Here is a 24,905-nt window from a genome sequence, read left to right on the forward strand (position 1 = left end):
GTCTATCCTATCAATGAGCTTTGGGTTTGATTGAGAGACCTGCCTCCACGGATAAGGTGGAAGAGCATTGTAGAATGATTCTGGCATCACCCTCAGGCCTCAGCACGCATCCACACACGTGTAGATGAGCACACCACCCACACACGTGTGCCCACACACAATCAAGTATACATATACACATGCACATCATACTACACACACATGAGAAATGGAAAAAAAAACAATGAACTGGTACCTTGTTCATAAGATGGTCTCTGTTGAATCCAAAAGGAAGGGAAGACAGGCAGGAGATGGTATTTTGGGGGAACACCCGAAAGATCCTGATGTGGCCGGAGATTCTTGGGTACCCCGAGCTGACTGTCCTGGAGCAGCACAGAATCCTTGATGTGTCCTGAGGGGCAGGTCAGGAGTTACTGACGGGAAGTATAATAACCAATCCTGAGTTCTGGAGGAAACTACACGTTCCCCACTTTGAACAGACATTGAAGAGGACAATTAGAAGATGAGCAGGATTAGAAAACTCAGATGGAATGCATGAAGGTTCCCCGTCAAGTGCCTTGGGCGCTTCTGGTTCTGGGCCACATGAGCACTCTGTCCCACATCGACATTCCCAAGAACTGGGTCCTTGTTGGGAAAAAACCAAACCAAACCGTGGCTGCTTCCTAGGTGTCGACTAGGAGGCTTGCTCTGCTCCAGAAGGAGATTAATCACAGTGGGTATGTCTTACTCTCTTCTGTCTGCCCATCATCATCAGTCTAATGTAGCCATTCTGAAGTATTTCCTGAAGTTTTACCACGCGCCCACCATCTGCTGGGCTGCAGGGCAGACACAGAGGAACTAGGCATGCATTTCTCACAGCCGATTGGAGAGATGGAGCTCTTTGGACTCAACTCTGTAGCTCTGAGTATCAGTGTGATGTGAGGCCAGATGCTGAATATTGGCTGGGATTGTTAGAAGAGCCTTTGTAGGAGATTGGGGCTTAGATATGCAGTCTAGATGAAAAGTATTTGTATATGCTTATTTACATAATTGTGTGTGTGTGTGCACGTGCATGGAGGTTATGAAACTTTAAAGGGCATCGTGAGAGGGCAGGAAAAGAATCTTGAGGGAGATGGAAGATACAGAGGGCAATGATGTAAGGCAGAAGAAAGATGGCTGAGGAGCGGTCGGAGAGGAGAAGGAAAGAGGACACACTCTATTGACCTGTGTGTGAAGGTGCCCTGATGAAACCTAGTACTTTGTATACTAACATAAACATTAATTTAAACAACTTTTAAAGCTGGGCATGGTGGCTCGTGCCTTTAATCCAAGCACTCAGACTGAAGCAGGAGGATGTCTATGAGTTTGGGGCCAGACATCTGTACATCGATTTCCAGGCCAGCCAGGGATACATAGTAAGACTTTGTCTCAAAAGAAAAAGAAAAACAAAACCAAAAAACCAAACCAAAACAAAACAAAACCAAAACACCAAAACGTACATTTAGAAAGGAAAAGAAAAGAAACAGTCTTGAAAGGTGGGGTCGATTCATCACAGGGGCAGGCAGAAGAGACTAGAGAATTCATTCACGTCTCAAGGTGAGGGGGAAGAGAATGATGGAGCTGTCTGGACACTGGCCTCTCACCGAAGCCTCCTCATTTGCCCCTCCAGCTTGAGGGCCTATTTTAAAGAGACGCTTTAGCAAGGGGCTATGGCAAGGGGCCCTGCAAATACAAGGTCCCTGCACCTTTTCTTAGACCACGCATGCTAGCCAGATGACGCCATGAACGGAGCTGAGCTCCTTTGTTTTTTAAAAGCTGCCCGCCTTCTGGAGGACCCTGAGCCCAGACTGTGGGACAGCAGCCTGCCCCGCCTTGGCCTCAGCCAGTGACAACCCCTTTTTGGTTGAGAAGCTCTTTCTCACAAGCGGTAAGTAAACAGACCTGTCTGTGGCCATGGGACTGCCTTGAAAGTAAAGCCAATTGCCAGACAAGGCCACATCTCTTATTTTGTTTCAAGCCGCCACTTATTGGGGCAGGGAACTGTTTTCTCTCCCTTCCCAGGTAAACCTGTAAAACAAGAAGCAAGCCAGAATTTTCTGGTCCCGTGTGCTGGTGCCGAAGAAACGGCAAACAACTGAAGTGCGGTCTGGCACATCTTCCCACCCATCTCTCATCCCCCGCAGTCTGCCAAATAAAACACAGGATGTCCAATTACGTTTAAGTTTCAGATAAACAATGAACTCTTTTTAGTAGAAATATGTCCCAAATATTGTGAGTTTCACTGTTTGTGTGGGGGTAGTGTGCTGAATCTGGCAACTCGAATTCCCGCTTCAGGCTTTCCTAAGTCTGCAGAGTGCATTTGGGGTTTCTGTCAGGCGGAGGGGTGTTCATCTCTCTCTCCTGAGGGGATTGTGCCGGAGAGTTGCCTTCTTGAGATGACCTGAGATGACCTCCCTCGGACAGGGAACTTGGGAACGCTGGGAGGAATGTGGAGCTGTGGGTGCAGGAAGTATCTGCCTTCTGGGTCCAGCTCTGCTTCTGGTTGGCTGACTATGGACAAATAAATAACTTTTTGTCTTTAGACCTCCTTTTTGTCTTGTCTTGTGGACAGTGGGGTGTAAGTTGGAAGATCTCTGAGGCCTCAGGTGTGGGGTAGGTTGGGAACCAGTTCTGGATTGGGGCTGTGGAATGTGAGGGGCTGAGGTTGAACAGTGGGCGCCGGGCCGGGTACACAGGTGGCCCTTCCTTCTGCAAATGTCAGTGAAGATAAAAGCTGGGATAGAGGCTTGTGGACTACAAAGCTTGGGGACTTTGCCTTAGTGCAGAATTGGACCTTAAATCCTGATGTTTCTGGCATTCAATGGGAAACACCCCTTCACATCAGACTGAGAGGTGGGGGAGACTGGCGTTCACTCCCTCCCGTTCTCCCACTGACCTGCACACTGGAGTCTGTACACGGTATCAGGGCACCATGTCCGCAAAAGGCCTCGGAGGTATCTCTTGGCCGAATATCCAGGCTGGATCTGCCGTTGGGTCTGGCTCTTTGACTTGCTTCGGAAGTAGAGGTAAGGTTGCCAGGCTCTGTCCTGCTCCCTCTGTGGGGACACCAATCAGGAAATAGCACAGCGGTCTCCTGTTGATGCAGGCTGGTTAGCCCAACCCTCACCGGCAATCCAGAGACTCCCAGAAGGGGCCAGAAGGCACCAATAACAGATGCCTTGGCTAATAAACACCATCCAAGAACCCAGCGGGCAAAGCCCTGAAAGGCCCCCGAGGATACCAGTCAGAGGGGAAGAAGAAATGACAGATGCCAGACCCCATTTTGGTATAAAGCATTAGGAAAGAGTAAAGCCTCAGGAGAATTACCTCAGCCGAGGAAATCATGTCAGTCCCTTCAAAACGGCCCCAGCGCCGTGAAAAGCAGTGCACAGTGGCCTTAGCATCCAATGCTTTTCATGTAAAAACAGACAGACAGAGCCTGTCCGTGTTCTCAGGGAGCCTGGCATTTTGAAAATATTTGACGGTGCTGCGTTTCACTTCAGCTAGGGAGAATTTTTCTGGGACTTTTCCTCCCAAATTCAGCCACTCTGTGCAAGGCACACGGGGAATAGACAGCAGTGCTTGACCAGGGATTTACATTGTATGGAAAGCCTTTTTTTTCCTCATTGTAATCCTATAAGGTGGACAGAGTTCAAACGATGCGGAAATGCTGAGGATGATTCGTTAAGCCCGTGAATACCCAGGTGGTGGTGGCGCACGCCTTTAATCCTAGCACTCGGGAGGCAGAGGCAGGCTGGCCTTTGTGAGTTCGAGACCAGCCCCGTCTATAGAGCGAGTTCCAGGATAGGCTACACAGAGAATAAATTTCCCACATGAGAACGTTGGTTATATTTAAACCACAACAGAGCGTGGAAGGCTCAACCAGTTGCCCGTGGAGTCAGACAGAACTCAGAGCTTGAAATTTCTCGTCAGCCCAAAGCCTCCTGTTCCCCCAAGAACGTTTAATCTCGTCAATGGACCAGGACTTAGCTCCAGGCACCATCTCGCTAACAGGAGAACAAATGGTTTGAAGCAGGCGCTTCATCGCATGTCCTGGAGAGTAAGAGCTGTAAGTCTGGAGTCCAACACGCTCGCGCTCGTCGGGACTCAGTAAAACCCGACTCAATGGTCAACGCAACGAGAAGAAAAGTGTGTTAGCGCACACATCAAAAGGACCAAAGTTTGGAGAGTACGGGGGCCGGTGGAGTCGGAGGTTCAATGTCTCCCGAGTCCCACAGGCAGCAAGGCCCTTTGTACCTCTGAGAAGTCTTTCACTTCATCTTGCAGACACGCTGAGCCCAAACAATGGGCATGGCAGACATGAAGAGGTCCAGAACGCCCAGCAGAATCGGATGGGAGCTTAAGAGAAAGCCTGGGACCGTCTGCACCTGGATTTCTGGTCAGGGTGTCAGCATCCAAGGCCCATTCTGCCTCAGGACTTTATGACCACGGGCAAGTCTTCGAGCCTCCTGAACCCCCAAAGTGGAGCTCACCGCGTGTTAGGAGTGGGAAGTTCGGCATATTTTAGAGTCACACGGCCTAAGAGATTTAGATTTTACAAATCCAGAAAGACATTCTTTGGGAATCAGTAACTAAGTGAGCGCACAATTCTACCCTGTGATCCACCGCTTCTCGGTCACCTAAGTTACACAACCTCATCAACAAGATGCACACCCTTCCTGTCTCTTAGGGCCCATGGTCCAGACGGCAGATGGAACCTGGTGCCTCCCACATGCTAGGCAAGTGCTCTACTACCAACCAGCATCCCTGGCGTCCCCCTACCGCCCCCTTTTCGTCTTGGGAATTCATTAAGCTGCGCAGGCAGGCTTTGAACTTGGGACCTTCTTGCCTCAAGCTTCTGAGTAAAGTGGGATTTCAGGCCTATGCTACCAGGCTCATGTATGCACACACACACACACACACACACACACATTTTTCCTGCCCCCACCAAGCAGGTTCTGGGGGACTGAACCCGTTGTCTGAGTCCTTTTTACCAGCACTCTCCAGGTACTGTAAACAAAATCGGATGAGATGTGCCTTCCTGAGCCCGGGTCTGGCAAGGTGGGCGTTTGCTTCCTGTCAGGCCTCCTGGGCTCCTTCCAGCCTGCCCTGCACGTGTGAACACGTTCAGTTCTCCTAGCTCTGAGTAGGAATGACGGGAGTGCACTGAAGGAGACGGCAGAGGAGCTTTGCAAGCCATTCCTGCTGAGCATGTGTCCTTAGGCAAATTAATTACTTCCCAACTAATTTTGTTCAGTGCCCTCAGCGGAGAGGGTAACGAGCTGAGGTGTATAATGTATTCTAGACTTCTTTCTGATAGGCGGTCAACAATATTAGCCTTTCTTTCTTCGCCTTGCCCAGGATGTGGGGAACTACGGAAAACTGTGAACTACTTCTTCCTCTTGCTGCTGCTTACCAACAGACTCCCAATCCATTTTGATTGATTTTTTTTGTTAACTGAATCCCTTTCCCCAAATCCCTTGTATTTTGAAGTGACTGCATGACCCAGTTCTGGACAAAGAGATGGAATAGCAAGCTCTTGAGAACTCTTAGAAAATCTTGTCTTCCTTAAAGAAGGGATAGATAGGTCGGACTGGCGTGCTGGCCACCTCCTTTTTGCTTTGAGCCAAGGGGTGATCTCTGGATTCGTGGGAGCCACTAGACAGGAGACCTCTTCTAGGTGATTTGGATTCTCATTTCTTCTCTGCAAACCTTTGCTTCAGCTGACTGCTCCCTGAGTGTCCACGTCTCAGCCTCTTCTGAGACACCATAGCCTCTGTTAACACAGCATGGGTGACTGTGTGAGTCTGGACAAGACCCCGTTGCCGCCCTTGTTAGCAAGTATTTCTAATGCTTCAGTGGGAGCTTGGCTGGGCTGCTTGCTTAAGGTGCAAGGAGTTGCCAAGACAAGCTGGGGAAGGCCTTGCCTTGGAGTTTGGACTACTTGCGTATTGTTTCGCTTAGCCTTTGAAAGCTGATCTTGGCCGCTGTATTAGTTTCCTATGGCTGCTATAACAACTCACACACAGTTGGTGACTTAGCTAACACAAATGTATTACCTTACACTTCTAGCAGTTAGAAGTCTGAAATGGGTCTCAATGAACCAATGACATCAAGGTGTGGCCAGGCCTGTGGTTTCTGTTGGAGATCCCAGGAAAGAACTGTTTCCCTGAATTCTTTTTCTAGCTTCTAAAGAGTCCAGTATTCCTCGGCTTATGTCCCCTCCTCCAAGCCAGCAACGTTGGATGGAGTCCTTCTTACACTATGATCTCTCTGCCTCTCCCTTCTGAGTCCTTATATCGAAAAAATCCTATCTGGACAGATGGTGGTGGCGCACACCTTTAATCCCAGCACTCAGGAGCCAGAGGTAGGTTGGCCTCTGTGAGTTCAAGGCCAGCCTGGTCTATAGAGTGAGTTCCAGGACAGCCAAGGCTACACAGAGCCTTTTTTCCTGTCTCAGGAAAAAAAAATCCTCATAACTACATCAGCCCCCACCCCCCAAAAAAAAAATCCAAAATAATTTCCCATTTTAAGCCTAGCAAACTGAGCACAGTACTGTAATCCCAGTGTACAGAAGGTAGGGGCAGGAAGATTGTGGATTTCAGAGCAGCCTGAACTATATGATGGAACCCTGTCTCAAGACAAAACAAAACAAAAATAAAACATGAGGGCCAGGGGCGTAACTCAGTGGTAGAGACTTGACGAACACGTACCAGACCCTGGGGTCAGTGGAACCAGAGCAAACCAAACTCCATCCAGTTAGCAGCCCCAACTCCATCTGCAACTTCAACCCCTCCCTCCTTGCCTTCTAATGTAACCTATTAACAGGCTGTAGGGATTAGGAAAAAGACATCCTGGGTTGGGGTGAGTGTGTGTGTGTGTGTGTGTGTGTGTGTGTATGCGTGCTCGATGCATGCACACGCGCGCATGCACACACTCATGTATAGTTTTTTTCTGCCAACTCCAGTTTCTTTAAGCTCTTACTTAGTTTCTCTTGGTAATTTCTTGAGTGACACCCGTGAAACTAGTTAACAAAGCCACCTCACTGGACAAACAGAGGCATTCAGGGAAGACCAGGATCACCGAGGAAGCCGGCTAGGGTGAGAGCTTTTCCAATATGCATAACATGAGCAGAAACAAGGCAAAATACAGAGGAATGAGTAATCACAACCTCTTTTTTTTTTTTTTTTTTTTTCGAGACAGGCTTTACTCTCTGTAGTTTTAGTGCCTGTCCTGGACCTCGTTCTGTAGCCCAGGCTGGCCTCAAACTCACAGAGATCTGCCTGGCTCTGCCTCCTGAGTGCTGGGATTAAAGGCATGCGCCACTGCCGCCCGACAATCACAACCTCTTAAAAGTGCGTCTTACTAATGTATAATGATGGAAGAAAAGCTCAAAGAAAAATATTAAAATGCTAGAAATAGCAACATTAGGCTACTGGGCACAAGAACACATATCATTCTTCTTTATATAAAATCAAATGTCTAGCAATATGGTTAGATTATATTTATGAAGAGGAAGAGTTAAGTTTAACTAACGTTACTGAGCCCACTCTCTTCCATATTTTCTGAGTCTTCTTTCCCCAAGAGCGTCCTACATGTAACCACCCACTCAGAAATTACTTGAAAACAGAGAGGGAGACAGAAGGGAGCCTGGGAGGGAGTTTCTGGAAGAGGGAAATAAACATGACAGCGGGAGCCTGGCTGCGGTGGGTTCAGACTGCTCGGCTTTGCCAGTCAACCCTCTGCCGGCTTCTTTGGAGACAAGTAATTAGTATGCGCAGAGAGGCCTGTTAGCCATCCACCTTTAATGAGAGGCTTGCTCTGACAGGCTGCCTTTTCCATGTCTACTAGGCCTATGAAGACAGAGGGCTGGAGGGGACTCCCGGGCCCCTGTGCCTAGCCTTGCGTCTGTACTGCCGTCTACTTATGCCAGGAGAGAAGGAGGCTGTGGTTAGGGCTGGTATGCCTGCTCCGGGTGGCAGGGCACCAGGAAGACCAGAATGGCCAGGCCAGCCAGCTGCTGCCATCCTGCAGAGTGGCTCAGGTTCTGTGTGTAGAAGTCCACAGGGGGTGAAGAGAGATGCCCAGAAATGCCAGGGCTGGCAGGCAGAGCCCTGCACAATTCAGCCTGGACCACATTCTCCAGGTATATTTTGCAGCCAAGAGTCCATGCCTGGCTGATGCTCCTGTTTCCCTCTGTTTGCTCCAGGCTCCTGCTCACCTATGCCTGGGGCTCCACTTCTTTCTACCACAAGATTCCATTTAAACTCTTCTTCCTCCAAGAGGCAGCTTTCCCAGCCAGAGGCAGTCACGGTGGGGGACACCAAAAGCACAGATAATAAAGGCACAATTAGACAAATGAGATTCCTCCAAAGTCACACACTCTGGCGCAGCAAGTCAGGAGTGAAAAAGCCTGCAAAATCAAGTGCTTATATTATAAAGTATTTCTTTTGACAAAGGATTACTATACGGAATATAGAAGGAACTCAAAAAAAGTTAGTAAGAATCCAGTTTAAAAATGAGCAATTTAGCCGGGCAGTGGTCATGCATGCTTTTAATTCCAGCACTTGGGAGGCAGAGGCAAATGTATCTCTGAGTTTGAGGCTAGCTTGGTCTACAGAGTGAGTTCCAGGACAGCCAGGGCTACACAGGGAGTAGGGGGGAGTGGGGGAGTGGGGGGGGGGAGTTGTGGGGGGGGGAGAGAAGGACAATTTATGCAGACACTTCTCAAAAGAAATTAAAATGGTCAAGAGACTTATGAGAAAAGTATTTAATGCCATTAGCAGCAGACGTGCAAATCAAAACTCCAATGAGCAATCACCTCACCCCAATTAAAAAAGCTATTATTACAAAGAATAAAAAGGGTCTGGGAGATGATAGTTCATGCGGTACAAGTGTTTGATGAGCTGGGTTCCATCCTTGGGACCTCCATGGTAGGAGGAGAGAACTCACTCCCAAAAATTGTCCTCTGAACTACTCATACACACAAACGCACACACACACAAAATAATACACCTGATTTTAAAAAAGACAAAAATGGGGGCTGGAGAGATGGCTCAGTGGTTGAGAGCACTGGCTGCTCTCCCAGAGGTCCTGAGTTCAATTCCCACATGGCGGCTCACAACCATCTATAGTGGGATCTGATGCCCTCTTCCTCCATAAAGGTGCACATGCAGATACAGCACTCATATACATAAAATAAATAAATAAAATCTTTAAAAAAAAAAAGACAAAAACGTGGGCGCTGGGGATGTAGCTTCGTTGTTAGAGTGTTTGCTAGCGTGCCACAGCCTTAGGTTCTGTCTCCAGCCGCACAAGCCAGGTGTAGTGTGCTTACCTGTAAGCCTAGCACCCTAGAGGGTCAGCAGTTCAAGGTCATTCTCAGCTATATGGTGAGTTTGAGAACAGATACAAGATCCGGTCTTTAAAAAGGACAAAAAAAATGGAGGCTGGAGAGATGGCTCAGAGGTTAAGAGCACTGCTTGTTCTTCCAAAGGTCCTGAGTTCAATTCTCAGCAACCACTTGGTGGCTCACAACCATCTGTAATGAGATCTGGTGCTCTCTTCTGGCCTGCAGGGATATGTGCAGACAGAACACTCTATACATAATAAATAAATAAATAAAATCTTTGAAAAAAAAGGGACAAAAATGACTGAATACCAAATACTGGTGAGATATGAAGCAAAGGAAACTCTTACCACTTTTGATGGGAGTGTAAATCAGTATAGCCACTGAGGAGAACAGAATGGAGGTTCTCCTCAAACACTGAAAACAGATCCACCACATAATCAAACCACTGCTCAGCAGTGTCTGAAGAAAGTAAAATCACCATACCTGTACTCTTACATTTATTTTGGCATCAATAGCTAAGATATAGAATCATCCTAGATGCCCATCAACAGATGAATGGGTAGGAATCTTTCTCCCATGTGTGTTGGGAGTCCAGCATGTAGGTCCTTGCACCCACAGATCTCCAGGAAAACCAAGAATGTTGAGCACACAACATTGTCCTCCCAAAGGAATGGATGTAGAATCTGGTCTTCACTTAGAAAGCTGGGAATTGGAGGTGATTAATAGCCTGGTGATCTGTGTTATCTGTTGGGCTAGGCCATACCAAGCTCTTACAACCAGGACTGGAGATACCAAATAATCTTAATGACCCTTACATTATCTGTATAGCTAAGGGCTCCCCCAAGCTCCCACAACCAGGGACCAGAGATGGCTAATAGCCCAAATGACCTCTACGACATCTTTATGACCAGGCCAGATCCTTCCTCAGGCCCTTCAGTCAGCACAGGTAGTCTTTCTCTAGAGCCCATTTTCTTGGAAGAAATGACATGTACCCTGAGTTGAATTTCGATGTAATTATGCTTCTTGTGCACTGGGGATTGGATTATACCAGGAAGATGATTTTTTTTCTAAATTTTACTGAGTGTAAATGTGCTGGCACCAAACTGTCTGGCATTAGACCTCTCTGGAAGGTTTGATCCAGGTCGACCAAGTCAATTGGAACCAAGTTTTCATTCTCACCTATTCACAGTTCATTTCCCTGCCCGATGCCTGCAGAGAGCCCCGCACATGTGGCTGCTGGAAGAAGCAGACCAGAATGAGGAATAGTATTGGAGGTGGCAGTGTACGTTGGGAGGAAGTAGAAAGGATACAGAAAGGGAAAGTTCCGGTGTTCTGCAGTGGGGTGGCTCCAGCTCCCAAGAACCAACTATTTTATCAGTAACAGAAGGGAGACACTCAAAGGCTCCAAACAGAAGGTGATGCTGAGCCCGGTCAAATGCCAGTTACCCTGTTTGCACACATAGATGTATAAGCAGACATTGCACATGTGTACTGAAACACCACACCATACCTCACAAATCTGTATACATTTTTTTTTGTTGTTGTTTCTGGTTTTGGATTTTGAGAGATTTACTATGAGGCCCAGGCTGGTCTTGAACTTCTGGGTTTAAAGGATTTTCTTGCCTCAGCCCACTGGGTACATGGGACTATAGATGCAGGGCACTGTCCTGGCTTAATAAGAGGTTTAAGACAGGGGCTGGAGACATGCTCAGTGGTTAAGAGCACTGGCTGCTCTTCCAGAAGATTGCAGGTCAGTTCCCAGCACCCACATGGCAGCTCACAACTGTCTGTAACAGTTTCAGGGGATCTGATGCCCTCTTCTGAGTTCTGCATGCAAGTGATGCACAGACATACATGCCAGCAAAACTAATCCAGACTAATAAAATAATTGAAAAACTATACAGAAAAGAGGTTTAGGACAATGTTTAAGGGAAGCTGGATGAAATGGTAACTGTGAGACGTCACAGTTTGAATGTTAGATGGGATGCTAACTCTCCTGGTTTGACGACGGCACATTTTCTGTGTGTATAGAATTATCACTCTGTGTCCCATAAGTACATACATAATAATTAAATAATAATAATACATCAGTCACAAAGCTTCCCCTCTCTAATTGCTCCACAGCATATCACTGAGTTATATATACTCCAGCTTGTCTCAAGGACTGCCTGTATCAAGTGTCACTGAGACACAAGTTAGCTTTCTGCACCAGGCTGTGCACTCCCGTTGGGTGGAGGGTGTGGCTCCCGACGACACAGCAATGAATATGCTCGCTCAACCGTGATCGGTTGGTTGGCTGCTCTGGGTTAGGCATTGTCCTGGCGGCTGGTCGGTTGGTTCTCAGCTCAGCTGAATGGGGGAGACCCAGTGTCTTCACAGCTGACTCCCTGAGCTCCAGTTTTGTGATTTTTAAAGTATGGAAATAGATGGTAGCAATGGTTGTACACTAAATGTGAGTGTATTTAATGCTAGTATGTTGCACATAAAAAGAGTAAAATGTGTGTATGCTTTGACACAATAGAAAAAAGAGTATAAACCTTATAAAGTTGTGAGAAATAAGGCCATAATGCATTTAGAGTGATGGCAGGTGTAGCAGTTCTTGGTATTAGTCATTATCATAAATGTTCTCCAGAGCCAGGGAGATGGCTCAGCAGGTAAAGGTACAAGCCTGATACCTGAGTTTGATCCCTGAAACCCATATAAAAAATCTGGATGCCGTGGCATGCATCTGCAATCCCGGCATTCCTATGGTGAGCGGGAGGGAGAGACAGGAGCATTGTCTGGAAGCTTTGGGGCCAGCGAGGCTGGAGAATGAAGCATGGTAGCAGAAGCAGGAGGAAGGATGCTGTCTTAACAAGGTGGAAGAGGAGAACCGACTTGCATAAACTATCCTCCGATTTCTACATGTGTTTCATGATGTGCGTGTGCTCACACTCAAGCACGCACACATACACATGCGTAGTAAACGAGAAAGAAAAAATGAAAATAAATAAGCAGATGAATAGCCTCTATTAGCTCTACAAGGGAGAACCAATAGATGAAAAATGTAAAGCCTGGAAAAGCGAGAGTCCCCTGAACCATATTCACATAGCAGGGCATGAAAATGGTATCTGTAATCTGGCTAGATTTTAATGAAAACCTGATTCGTTTCCTTAGAACTGTAACTGGTTTGTGTAAGAAATGTGCTGGAAGACTCTTATATCTCCTCCCTCTCCCCTCCTCTCCTCTCTCTCTGTTGTCTGTCTGTCTGTCTCCTTGCTGTCTCCCATTCCCCAGTGCTAGGGAAACTGAGGTACAAACACAGGATCTCACACATGCAGGGCAAGCACTCTTTCCCGGAGCTGCACCCACCCCCCATCAGCTCTGCTTCTTACAAATATTGCTAGAACTGGGGAGACACAGTTTTCCTCTGAGGCATGTAGTGTCTAGGGGTTGAGTTGAGCTTTAGAACAAATTGCCTAAGCTCCAATTCCAGCTGCATAGCTTGGGTGTATAGTCTGGGGGTACACTATTTAATTTCAAGTCCCAATTTTTTCCTCCCACAAGATGGAGGTAATGCTGGCACCCATAGCATAGGCTTGTGCTGATGGAGTGACAGCCCATGGATAAAATGCCCGGTACAGTTAATATTCAGAAAATGTTAATTTGTAGCTGGGCACACAGCTCAGTTGGTAAATACTGGCCTTGCAAGAATGGAGAACTGAGTTTGGATCCCAAACACCCACATAAAAAGTCAGATGTGGAGGCACATGCTCTAATTCCAGCACTGAGGGAGGGGGGGCAGAGACAAGAGGATGCCTGGGGCTTGCTGGACAGCCAGTCCAGTCAAAGGGGTGAGCTCTAGGTAGAGAGTGACCGAGGAAGACCCCTGACACTGACTTCTGGTCTAACAATTCTGTGCTGATGGTATTTGGAGGTGGGGCCTCTGGAGGTGATTAGAATTAAAGGAATTAGATGATGAGGATGCCTCCCATACCCCACGGCATTAGTGGCTTTATAAGAAGAGGAAGAAAGGCCCGAGATGGCATGCTTGGTTTGGCTCTCAGGATGTTTGATTACTTCTGACATGTCATGATGCAGCCAGAAGCCTGTCACCAGATGTGGAGCAGATACTAATGCCAGGCATTTACACCAACAAGCTGGCACAACCCCTATTCTGTGTAAATTACCCAGACTGCTGTATTCAGTGCCAACAACAGAAAATGGAGTAAAGTGAGCATCCATCTACCTATCTGTCTGTCTGTCTATCATCTATCTATCTATCTATCTATCTATCTATCTATCTATCTATCTATCTATCTATTTTTTTTTTTGAGACAATGTTTCTCTGTGTAGCCCTGACTGTCCTGAAACTCACTCTATAGACCAGGCTGGCCTTGAACCCAGAGATCCACCTGCCTCTGCCTTCCAGAGTGCTGGGATTAAAGGCCTGTGCTACCACCACCCTGCTTTAGCAGACATTTTAAAAGTACCAACGGATTCACAAAATTTTGAAAACATAAGAGTGAGAAATAAGGAAACAATTTGGAAATGAATATATCTGACAATTTAAGAAACTTGTTAGACTCTGTTGTACTTCAAGAGTATAGCCATGATTTTCATTTCAAAGCTGCCTAGTAGGGAATCCCATCTCCCTGTACTATGCTCTTTCTAGATCTGTGTGGGCTCTTGGTTATTTGGCTCTAATTCTTGGCCCAGATTATGGTTATCTGGGTTTACAGCAAAGTGACTTCTAAATATGGAGATGTTGAATGAACAAAAGTCCTCAGGAATGGTTTTAACTTTGAGAGAGTATGTTGTGTGATATTTTGTTTGTGTTCTGACAAAGCTTGCCTGGAGATCAGAGGGCGGAGCTAGCCACTAGTTAACCATAGAGGCCAGGCAGTGGTGGTGCACACCTTTAATCTCAGCACTTGGGAGGAGGAGGCAGGAAGATCAGGAGTTTAAGGCCACCCTGGGCTACACGAGATTGAACCAGTCTAAAAGAGAAACAGAGCCAGGCAGTGATGGTGCAGGCCTTTAATCCCAGCACTAGGGAGGTGGAGACTGGAATATAAGGCCAGTAGAGACAGGATCTTGGACCTTTCGTTTGAGGATTCATAGAGACAGGACTCCCCCCGCCCCCCCACCATTCGTTCTGAGGATTCGTAGAGGTAAGAAGTCTCTACTGGTGTGGCTGCTGCTCTGCTTCTCTGATCTTTCAGCTTTACCCTGATATCTGACTCCTGGTTTTTATTGTTAAAATTAATTAGGATTGCGCTTCAAGTGTAAGACTTCCCTTGGTTTAAAACAAAAGAAAAACCAGGAGAAGGCTTAGTATTCCTGTAGAGGTCTGAGAACTCTGAAGTCCAGTCGTTTGACTTGACATTGATCTTTGCTCCTTAGGGAGCTGGATCATCAGGAAAACTGCCAAAGGGACCCAGAGATGTCACTCCATGTGTGCCCTCAGCCTGGCACACAACCGGAGGCTCTGTGCATTTAAACATGGAATCCTATCTCCCTGTGCTATGCTCTTTCTGGATCTGGGTGGGCCCTTGGTTATCTGGTTCTAATTCTTGGCTCAGTCAGTACACTGGGCAAGTGTCACTACCATCTGGTCAACCTTCAGCCCTGTTTTCCTCCACATTTAACCTTGAGTGTGGTCTTTTTTAACTATTAATCTCCTTTATTTAGATAAAGACTGACCCAGAGGAAGATAATATGGCTAATGGTGGGCTCAGTTTATAGCATAGTTTGCTAGCAGGGGTTCAATCACTGAGCTCCACCTTCACCACAGTTCTTAGTTCCATTCCACCTAAAGCAGATTCAAGATCACGGCAAATACTCAAGAATGTTTCAACATTAGTATTTTTAATTTGTTTTGTTTTATTTTTCATTTATTTATTTATTTATTTAAGATTTATTTATTTATTATGTATACAGTATTCTGCCTGCATGTGTGCCTGCAGGCCAGAAGAGGGCACCAGATCTCATTACAAGTGGTCATGAGCCACAATGTGGTTGCTGGGAATTGAACTCAGGACCTCTGGAAGAGCAGTCGGTGCTCTTAGCCACTGAGCCATCTCTCCAGCCCTTGTTTTATTTTTTGAGACAGGGTTTCTGTAGCGCAAATTCTAATTAGTCTTAATAATAAAAATCCAGACTCAGATATCGGGGTAAATGCTGAAAGATCAGAGAAGTAAAGGAGCAGCCAAAGTCATCTCTTACCTCCGCGACTCCTTAGATTGAAAAGGGGCCGAGCTCCTATCTCTACCTGCCTTATATTCCTCTCTCCACCCAGACATATTACTTCCTGTCTCCTGTCTATACAGACCTCCAAACCTCCATGGTTAACTAATGGCTAGCTCCACCCTCTGATCTTCAGGAAAGCTTTATTTGTTAGAGCACAAAGAAAATGTCACCACATTTCTCCTTTTTTGTCTAAAATAAAAAATATTATAACTATATATAATAACTATATACAATAAGAACAATAACTATATATGATATATACAGTCAAGAATTACATTAACAATGTAATTAACATTTGACAAATTCAGAGAAAATACTCCATTATCTATCCTATTTTGGTGAGTCCAAAGGGTTGTTCCTAATTCATCTTCTATCCATTTACATTACCAAAACTATCTTTTAATGTCTCTCAACCCTATACACTCTACACCTCTTCAGTGAATTTCTTTTCTGAATTTGTTAACAAAGAAAACTATAACTGTAACTATCTGGTCTTCAATTCCATCAGAGACCCAAGAAGGAAATAATATTACATGAGATAACATTCCAATCCCTAAAAGCTGAACATTTACCTCTTGAAGAGGCCAATTTGGATGCCAAGATTCTGGTGCAATTATTATTACGTCTACACCTGTGTCTACAAGACCTGCAATGACAATGTCATTTATTCTTATTTTTGGAAATTTTTTTTAAGATTTATTTATTTATTATGTATACAGTGTTCTGCCCACATGTATGTCTTCAGGCCAGAAGAGAGCACCAGATCTCATTACAGATGGTTGTGAGCCACCATGTGGTTGCTGGGAATTGAACTCAGGACCTCTGGAGGAGCAGTCAGTGCTCTTAACCGCTACGCCATCTCTCCAGCCCCTATTCTTATTTTTAATTTTGGTCTTTGATCATTTATAGAGGTTTGCCCAAATATTTGCTTTATGGTTTCTCCTGAAATTTTTGTTCTCTCTCCTACAGGTGTTCTATCATCCAGAGCAGTATGGTTTCTTACAATAATCATTAGGTTCTTTAATTGCTCTAGGAAGGAGTTTCCTCCCTGATGACAGGAAACAACTGAACCAAATTTGGCATGGGGGCCTGAGAGAGGCCCCTCAAGGCATTTCCCAATGACAAAGGGTTACCTTGACTGTCCCTTATTGATCTGCATTCATTAGTCCAATGTCTGCCTTTGCCACACCTTCTGCATAATCCAGAAGGGAGGGGCATTCTGTTGAGATTATTCTTAGAAAAAACATTGTTTTTAGGAACACCCTATTTACAGTCCCTTCTTAGATGACCTTGTTTACCACAATTGAAACACCTTATATTTTGATTTTTCTTCAAACCTCTGGAAATTACCTCTCCTATCCAAGCATCATCATGGTTATGAGATTCAATATTGACTGTATCTTGGATTCATTCCTCCAAGGGTGCTGATCTTGCCTTTAATGGCCTAATTACCCTTTTGCATTGTGCATTAGCATTTTCAAAAGCCAGAGATTCAATTATTATTTGTCTAGCTTCTGAATTTGGTATCATTCTATTTACTGCTGAGGTCAATCTTTGCAAGAAATCAGTGAAGGTTTCTTTTGGGCCCTATATAACTTTAGTAAATGATTCAGTTTTCTTTCCTACTTCTTCAATTCTGTCCCAAGCATTCAAGGCTGCTGTGAGGCATAAATCCAGGATGTGGTCATCATATAGAGATTGCCTTTCTACATTAGCAGAATCTCCCTCTCCATGAAGCTGGTCTTGGGAGATTCCCCTACCTCTAGCCATACTTCATTGTTCAATGGTCTTTGCCTCATCTTTCTACCAGGTCCTCCACTGTAATCGAGGACCAGGCTCTAAGACTGCTGTAACCAAGTCTCTCCAGTCTTGAGGGATAATTCTATTATAAGTTGACCGTGAGTTTAACATCTGTTTCACAAAAGTGAATGCATGCCATATGAGAATAGTGCTTCCTTGAATCTCCTTAAATCCAACCTTTCTACAGGAGTCCATTCAACTCTTACACAGCCTTGGGGATATCTATCATTTGGCAATTCCTGTAAGGTTACTGGATAAATTAAAGATGGTTGTTTGAAAACCTTAGGCTATTCCTCTTTAACCTTATAATGCAACACTGAGACTGATTCTTCTTTAAATTCCTCTGTCTGGGTCTGAATGTCTCTATGATCTGTTTTAATAAGTTTTTCTAAAACTTGTGTCTTAGCACTCATATAGACCAACTTTTTTTTTTTGTTTTTTTTTTTTTTTTTTTTTTTTTTTTTTTTTTTTTTTTTTTGTTTTTCGAGACAGGGTTTCTCTGTGTAGCTTTGCGCCTTTCCTGGGACTCACTTGGTAGCCCAGGCTGGCCTCGAACTCACAGAGATCCGCCTGCCTCTGCCTCCTGAGTGCTGGGATTAAAGGCGTGCGCCACCACCGCCCGGCTAGACCAACTTTTTTAGTGATAAAATAAAAATGATAGCCAGGTGGTGGTGGCACATGCCTTTAATCCCAGCACTCTGGAGGTAGAGGCAGGTGGATTTCTGTGAGTTTGAAGCCAGCCTGGGCTACAGAGTGAGTTCCAGGATAGGCACCAAAACTACACAGAGAAACCCTGTCTCAAAAAAACAAAAACAAAAACAAAACTAAAAAAAAAAACAAACCCAAAAATGATGAAACTGATATCTATAATTGACATTACATATATCCCATCTAAATTAATTATCCTCTCATTTAATTGTTCTATGTTCAAACCATCCAGCATATTATCGTACAGAGACCTAACTCCCTCCATTGTAATAGTGTTTTACATTTTTTTAATGTGGGAAAAAACTCTCTCTTTTAACTAATTCCTTCCTTTAAGAATTCCCAATTGTCTCACCAAATCTGCCGGCAATGATAATTCAGATGAGGGTGAAGATGTGAGGCTGGCTGTGGCTGCGTAGAACAGTAGACACCCAAGTGAGTTTTCAAGGCAGCTACCTAGTGTGGCAGCAGCCCGAGGAGGGGTCCAGGGAGAACCCCAACCCACCAGGAGAGGGAACCTTCTGTCTGAAAAACACACACAGGGGATCATGGGGAAGAAACACGTGCTGCGGAAACTGCCTAAAAGCAGAGCTGTGTGGTGGTGAGGGGCTAACTCTGGCAGCAGCGTATTGAGCCCACGCGCCTGTGGAGTTTGTTGCAGAAAGGCTGCAGCAGAAAAAAAAAAATCCAAAACTCGCTCAGAGGCTTAGGGAAAAAAGAGAGGAAAACTCAGTCAGCGAGACGGTGACTCCTGAGGGAGCCCCTGTGCAGCTCTGGAGTGTGCCGGTGGCTATAAGGCCACAGGCAAGCGGCTTTTTCATGAATTTGTGCCCCAAAGTTGGATACCAGATGTAGCGCGATTTCTAGTTAGTCTTAATAATAAACACCCAGACTCAGATATCGGGGTAAATGCTGAAAGATCAGAGAAGTAAAGGAGCAGCCACAGTCACTTCTTGCCTCCACGATTCCTCAGACTGAAAAGGGGCGGAGCTTCTGCCTCCGTCCACCTTATATTCCTCTCTCTGCCCAGCCATATCACTTCCTGTCTCTTGTCCACACAGACTTCCAGACCTCTATGGTTAGCTAATGACTAGCTCTACCCTATGCTCTCCAGGCAAACTTTATTTGTTAGGGCACAAACAAAACATCACCACAGGTTTCTCCATATAGCCCTAGCTGTTCTAGAACTAGCTCTGTAGACCAGGCTGGTCTCAAACTCAAAGAGAGATCCACTTGCTCTGCTTCCCAAGTGCTGGGATTAAAGGGATGAGCTCCCACTGCCCAGCAATATGCTGAGTCAAAGGGTATCAACCCTTTTTTGGCTTCTGCCAAAATGTTCCCCAGAAAGGGCATGTGACTTTTCAGTTAGAATGACTGAGACTAACACCCCATAGCCTTTGGCAAGTGGGTGTTAGGCTCCTGGGTTTCCTGGAGTCTATAGCTTTCTTTCCCAAAGCTCGCCTCTGCTGAAGTATTCATCTTCCTTAGTCCCAGGTTCCTTGAATTGTTTCTCTTTTAAAATTTACAATACTGTGTTTCCTAACATCAAATTTCTGCCTGTTCTATTCCAAAGCCTTCTTTACACCATTTCCCTTCCAGTGATTTGGAGTTGGACTAGACTACTGTTTCCTACAGAGTTGAGTCATAACTAGAAGATAGGTCCCAGAAGACAAGAATTTCTCTCCTCTGTGGAGCCCAAATTTCAGCAAAGACAGAGACAGGATTGTCTCGAGTGGAACAATTACTTTTATAAATTAATAAATTTGCTGTTCCCCTAAAAAAAATGTAGCCATATGGATATGCAGTTCAAGGCTGTGGAAAGTGTTTTCTCTCTTTCTCTGGGAAGTGAGTTATTCTAGTCAGGGAAAGCAAAAACTACTCTAAGTATTTAAATATAGAAGGGGTCCCACAAGATGGCTCAGTGGGTAGAGAGAGGTGCTTGCCACCAAGCCTGGCAACCTTTGATGACCTGAGTTTGATCCCTGGAACCCACAGGGTGGGAGGAATTTATCCTCTGACCTCTACACTCATACCATGGCATGTACACCCTCACAAACAAACGTTAAACACAGAAGGAATTTAATTTAGGGTATTGTTTACCAGGTGACTGGAGTGTGCAGAGGTCAAACAGATACTGAGACAGCATGGAGATCTGCAACCTCGGGGAATTGATTCTACCGTATTCTAGAAGGACAAAGAGAAGAGCAGGTCAAGGGTCACCTGCAAGAGCCTGGGACTGGTGTGGCCTGTCTGCTGGAAGCTGGACCACAGAAGTGTTTCTTGTCAACTGGGGGGGGGGGGAATGGAATGGGGGGACTCTTCCGGATTTTCCCTTCCAGTCTTCTCCCAATGTACCCCATTGGCAAAGAGCTGGTTAACACAGATGTTTCTGGAATTGTATGGAGCCTGTGTTCGACCCTATGAACAGAGCAGAGAAAGAGAAGGGTGTGGAGAACATGCGGGCCAGGCACAATGACCTCTGAGTCCCTTCAAGTTCACAGACCTCCCCATGCTAGCTGTGGGGAGGTCGGCAGACCCAGGTTTGAATCCTGGCTCTGATACTCACTGACCTCAGAAAGTCACACAATCCTTTTAAGCTCCAGTTTCCTTATTTGCAAAGGAGCCAGTACGGTAGGGAGATCAGGCTTTGGAGGCCAGCCTGTGCTACACAGTGAGACCCCGTCTTTAAAAGACGGATATATAGGGACAAGGAAGGTTGCTGAGAAAAACTGCATCACATGGGGGGGGGGGCCCGCATTGGGAGGATCAAACTAAACGATAGCTTGGAGTAACAGTAAACATTTAACAAATATTTCCCTTTCATTCAAGAATTTACAATTTCATGGTAAAGAGCAGTGGGGCATTTGGTCAAGGCCATTATGACTCTCTGCTTTGGAGCAGGAGGGAACAGAAGAGGTTTTCCTTTTGGAGTGTCTGTCTGAGGTAGGATGTGTGGTTAAGGTGCCTGGTAACCAAGGTAGAAGACACACTAAGAAGCACTGAAAGTGTGCACAGCCAGTTCACAAAGTGCTCGCCCTAAAGGAGATGTTATCCATTGGATGCTCTAAGAGACTAGCTTCCGATGCACCGTGGGATGGGGATGTCTGCAAAGGAGGAAGCCACGGTGTGTTTCTGCCCAGGGAAGTGGAAGAAGATTGTGAGGTGGGCTGGGGGATGTTTTTCTGTATGCTGTGAAAATATGCTGTTCCCATTGGTTAATAAAGAAGCTGCTTTGGCCTATGGCAAGGCAGTTTAGAGGCAGGTGGGAAATCCAAGGAGAGAGAGACGGGAAAGAGAAAATTAGAGTCTAGAGAGATGCCTGCCGCTGCCGCCGCCAGGAGAAGCAAGACGTAAAAGTACTGGTAAGCATTGTGCGGTGTTGGTGCACACCTTTAGTCTCAGCACTCGGGAGGCAGAGCCAGGCAGATCTCTGTGAGTTCGAGGCCAGCCTGGTCTACAGAGTGAGATTCAGGACAGGCACCAAAACTACACAGAGAAACCCTGTCTTGAAAAAAAACAAATAACAAAAAAAAAGTACTGGTAAGCCATAGCCATGTGGCAACTTACAGATTAATAGAAATGGGTTAAGTTATAAGAGATAGCTAACAAGAAGCCTGCCATAGGCCATACAGTTTGTAAATAATATAAGCCTCTGTGTGTTTACTTGGGACCAAGTGGCTGCAGGACTGTGGGTGAGAGAGATTTGTCCTGACCGCTACAGAGGTGACATGTTCTGTTTTGAAGGATGTGTAGGAGTTATCCAGAGGCAAGTACAAAAGTTTACTTGAGACAGGAGTTGTGGGGGTGAGCTAGTCTGCATCAGGAGGGATTTTGAGGGGTCCATCATGGAGGTATTGGGGTGAAGAAGTGGGACACAGGGCTTGACATGAAAGAGAGAGCCAGTGTGCCTGGTGTCAAAAGCTAAAGTTTTATTAGAACCGAGAGACTTTGAAACTAGGGAGTAACACACTATCTCCAACCTAGAACTTCAGAGTGACACATCTTCACAGACTGATCAGGGCCTCAGCCAAAGGGCTGGTGCATCTGGTTATAGAAAGCAGGGCCGTGTGTGCATCTCAACAATCAGACAGTGTGGATCAGAAGACAGCAGAGTTGCCCCTAATGGTAAACGCAGAATGGAAGAAGTAGTTAGCGTCTGCTGCTGCCCAAAGGCTCAAGGCAAATATTCAAAGCATTCTCATCTCCACAAGATAGGAACATCAGAGGCTGAATGATGATGTCTATGAGGCAGGGTTCCATGGGTTCTGACTGCAGTCTGGATGTGAAAAGGATTGCGTGTTACTGTAACTGAAGGAGAAATATAAAATGATAATACCAGGGTCTTTTCGCTTTTGATGTTTTCCCCATCTATGATCTGTGAGCCTCACAACAGTAGTTCTTGGCATATAGGGCAAGATGACGGAATTGGAGGTCTGAGTTTCGCGCCTTCACGCCCTCAGGACCAAGAAGTCACATTCAAAGCTGCAATTGCGTTTATGAACATGTCACCAGCATCTTTCCCAAACCCACCTGTCTCCTTCCGTATGCCAAAATGGCTTCTTTGAGGTCTTGAAGCGTGTGCAGTTCAAGGTCTGGCTTCTTCCTGTGACCTCTTTTCCTCTCTTTGGGTGTCCAGGCTGACACAGCTAGCCCCTCTGAGTATAGGATCAGCGCTCCCTTTCTTGTGCTGAAGGTCTTAGGAAGTAAGAGGTTCCAGGAGTGCTGGCTGGCACTGTCCCCACCCTGGGGGTTACTGACCAGGACATAGTCTTCTGGGGACTTCCAGTTCAAATAGTCCTTTATGGGAAGGAAAATGCCTTGACTGAGACACTGTGAAAAATCCTTCGGCAACAAATACTGTCTGTGCGAAGTTTTTGGCTTTCTAAAACCGTGTGTTTATTTATGTGTGTACGTGCAAGCCCATGAGCCATGGCATGTATAGAGATCAGAGAACAGTGCGTGGGCATCAGTTTTTGCCTTCCACCTTATGGGCTACAATCCTATCCATATGTACATTTAATTTAAAATAATAAAAAGAAACCTTAAAACTTAAAACACACACACACACACACACACACACACACACACACACAGAAACCCAACACAATAACAAAAGTTAGTAGAACCTAGTACAAAAATCCATTTTATTCCACACAGCTTTCAGAAGAGCCGTGCCTGCCTACAGGCTAGTTACAACTCCTGGTGTGCAAGCAGGGAGTCAGGAGTATCAAGGACAGTAGATGACTTGGCAATTGGACCTGCACTAGCAACCAGTTTAAATATGAGAAACTGTCCCAAACCCACTCTGTTTCAGCTGTGCGCAGAGAAACTATCTATACATTCCAGACTGGGGAACACTGCCTAATTTGGCTATATATCGGAGCCTATAAAGGAGCCACATTATTTTGTAAGTGTATGCCATTGGCCACTGAAGTCCTTTGAAACTTCATATATCTTTTAACACAGCGAAGGTCAGATGTCACGGCAAATACCACGATGATGGGAAGCTCTGTTTGACGCCCGGATTTACAAAGTACCCCCAATGCGTTTATTGTTCCTGGCAGTCCTCAAGAAATAAAACGCCAGCACAACAAGAACAAGGGGATTTTTGCCACCTCTTTAAAAATCTTCTAAAATGAGATTTGTTTTGGCCTCCATTAAATATGAATCCTGTGGGTTGAATTCCACAAAGTTCAAAAAAGCCACTGAACGGCACAAATACGGCATTCCAACCACTAAGCATGGCTCCTATAAGCCAATAGCAGTCGGTTCTCCTAATTCCTTCTACAGACCAGGTAGGAATTCTGGTCTTGAACCAAATGCCCAGTCTCCAGACAATCTTGATTCTCCCTCAGGCTCAAGTAAAGGCAGTTGGAAGCGGGTATCAGCAAGGCAGGCTGTTCCTGTGGCAATTACAGACATCAAACAAAAAGAGGGAAGATCTGCCAGTGGCCAACATCTTGGCTCCAACACTCACCAAAACACAGCTTGGAAAGACAGAGCATCCCTCCCCCATGCTCAAAATGTGCCCCCTCCCTGAGGCTCTAAGACTTACCTCTGGTTCAAAATAGACTTCCAACTTCTGTTTATTCTGGACCAACTTCCCGTGTCCCCGACTCAGGAGAGAGAGGGTGAGCATGATTCCTCTCTGACTACTCCCTCTCAAGGGCAGTTCATCTCGGTTTTGAAGGTTGAAAACTGGTCACACCTCAGGGTTTCCAAAGCTCAACAGCAAACCAAAAGAGACCATGAACATTGGGCCTTTTATGAAATCTATTTCCCCTTGTAGAGAAACCCAGTAACATCCAGCCACACAGTTTAGACAGAGTGCATCTTTGTAGAGAGAAGAACCAAACCATAAGGCCCCTCAGACAGCAGGCTGTGTGCTCTCTGCTCCTCTGAGCCCTTGTTGTCCCTGAGACCTGGTTGCTCTGCTACAGGCCACATGCATCTGCAAATCTGGGCCAAGGCACCATGCTTCTCATTGTGAATGGAGGTTGTTTCCTGGTTGCTATGGCAGCATAGGGAAATGAAGTCCTTTTACCCAGGCAAAGGCACTGCTGGTTCACTGGCTGGGATGGGGGTGGGGAGCTGTCCACTGGACATTGAAGGGACCAGACTCACATACCAAGTCCTGAGGGTAGGAGGTGGGGTGGGAAGCCATGTTGGGGTCTTTTTTTTTTTTTTTCTGATGTGTGTCCATTTGCTTTTAATAAGTGTCTTCCCTTTCCTCCTGCCTGTCACTGTCAACTAACTATTAACAGACTCAGGGAGTCCTCTAGGTCTCCCAAAGCCATCT

At 45.8% G+C, this 24,905-nt stretch overlaps 1 protein-coding gene across 2 annotated transcripts in view; it reads right to left on the bottom strand.

The window, feature by feature from the left end:
• The window catches only part of Kiaa2012 (KIAA2012 ortholog), a 115,434-nt gene extending 91,189 nt beyond the window's left edge, over nucleotides 1-24,245 (bottom strand). For both annotated transcript variants that reach the window (XM_059278448.1, XM_059278447.1), the window contains exons 1-4: nucleotides 24,162-24,245; nucleotides 22,637-22,903; nucleotides 2,915-3,074; nucleotides 230-391 (exon numbers count right to left, since the gene is read on the bottom strand). In XM_059278448.1, coding sequence (XP_059134431.1) covers nucleotides 230-391; nucleotides 2,915-3,074; nucleotides 22,637-22,903; nucleotides 24,162-24,245 — 673 coding nt within the window. The remainder of the gene's footprint in view (nucleotides 1-229; nucleotides 392-2,914; nucleotides 3,075-22,636; nucleotides 22,904-24,161) is intronic.
• Between the last annotated feature and the right edge of the window lie 660 nt (nucleotides 24,246-24,905).

Source organism: Peromyscus eremicus, chromosome 13 (genome assembly GCF_949786415.1).
Source record: "Peromyscus eremicus chromosome 13, PerEre_H2_v1, whole genome shotgun sequence".
Taxonomy (NCBI): domain Eukaryota; kingdom Metazoa; phylum Chordata; class Mammalia; order Rodentia; family Cricetidae; genus Peromyscus; species Peromyscus eremicus.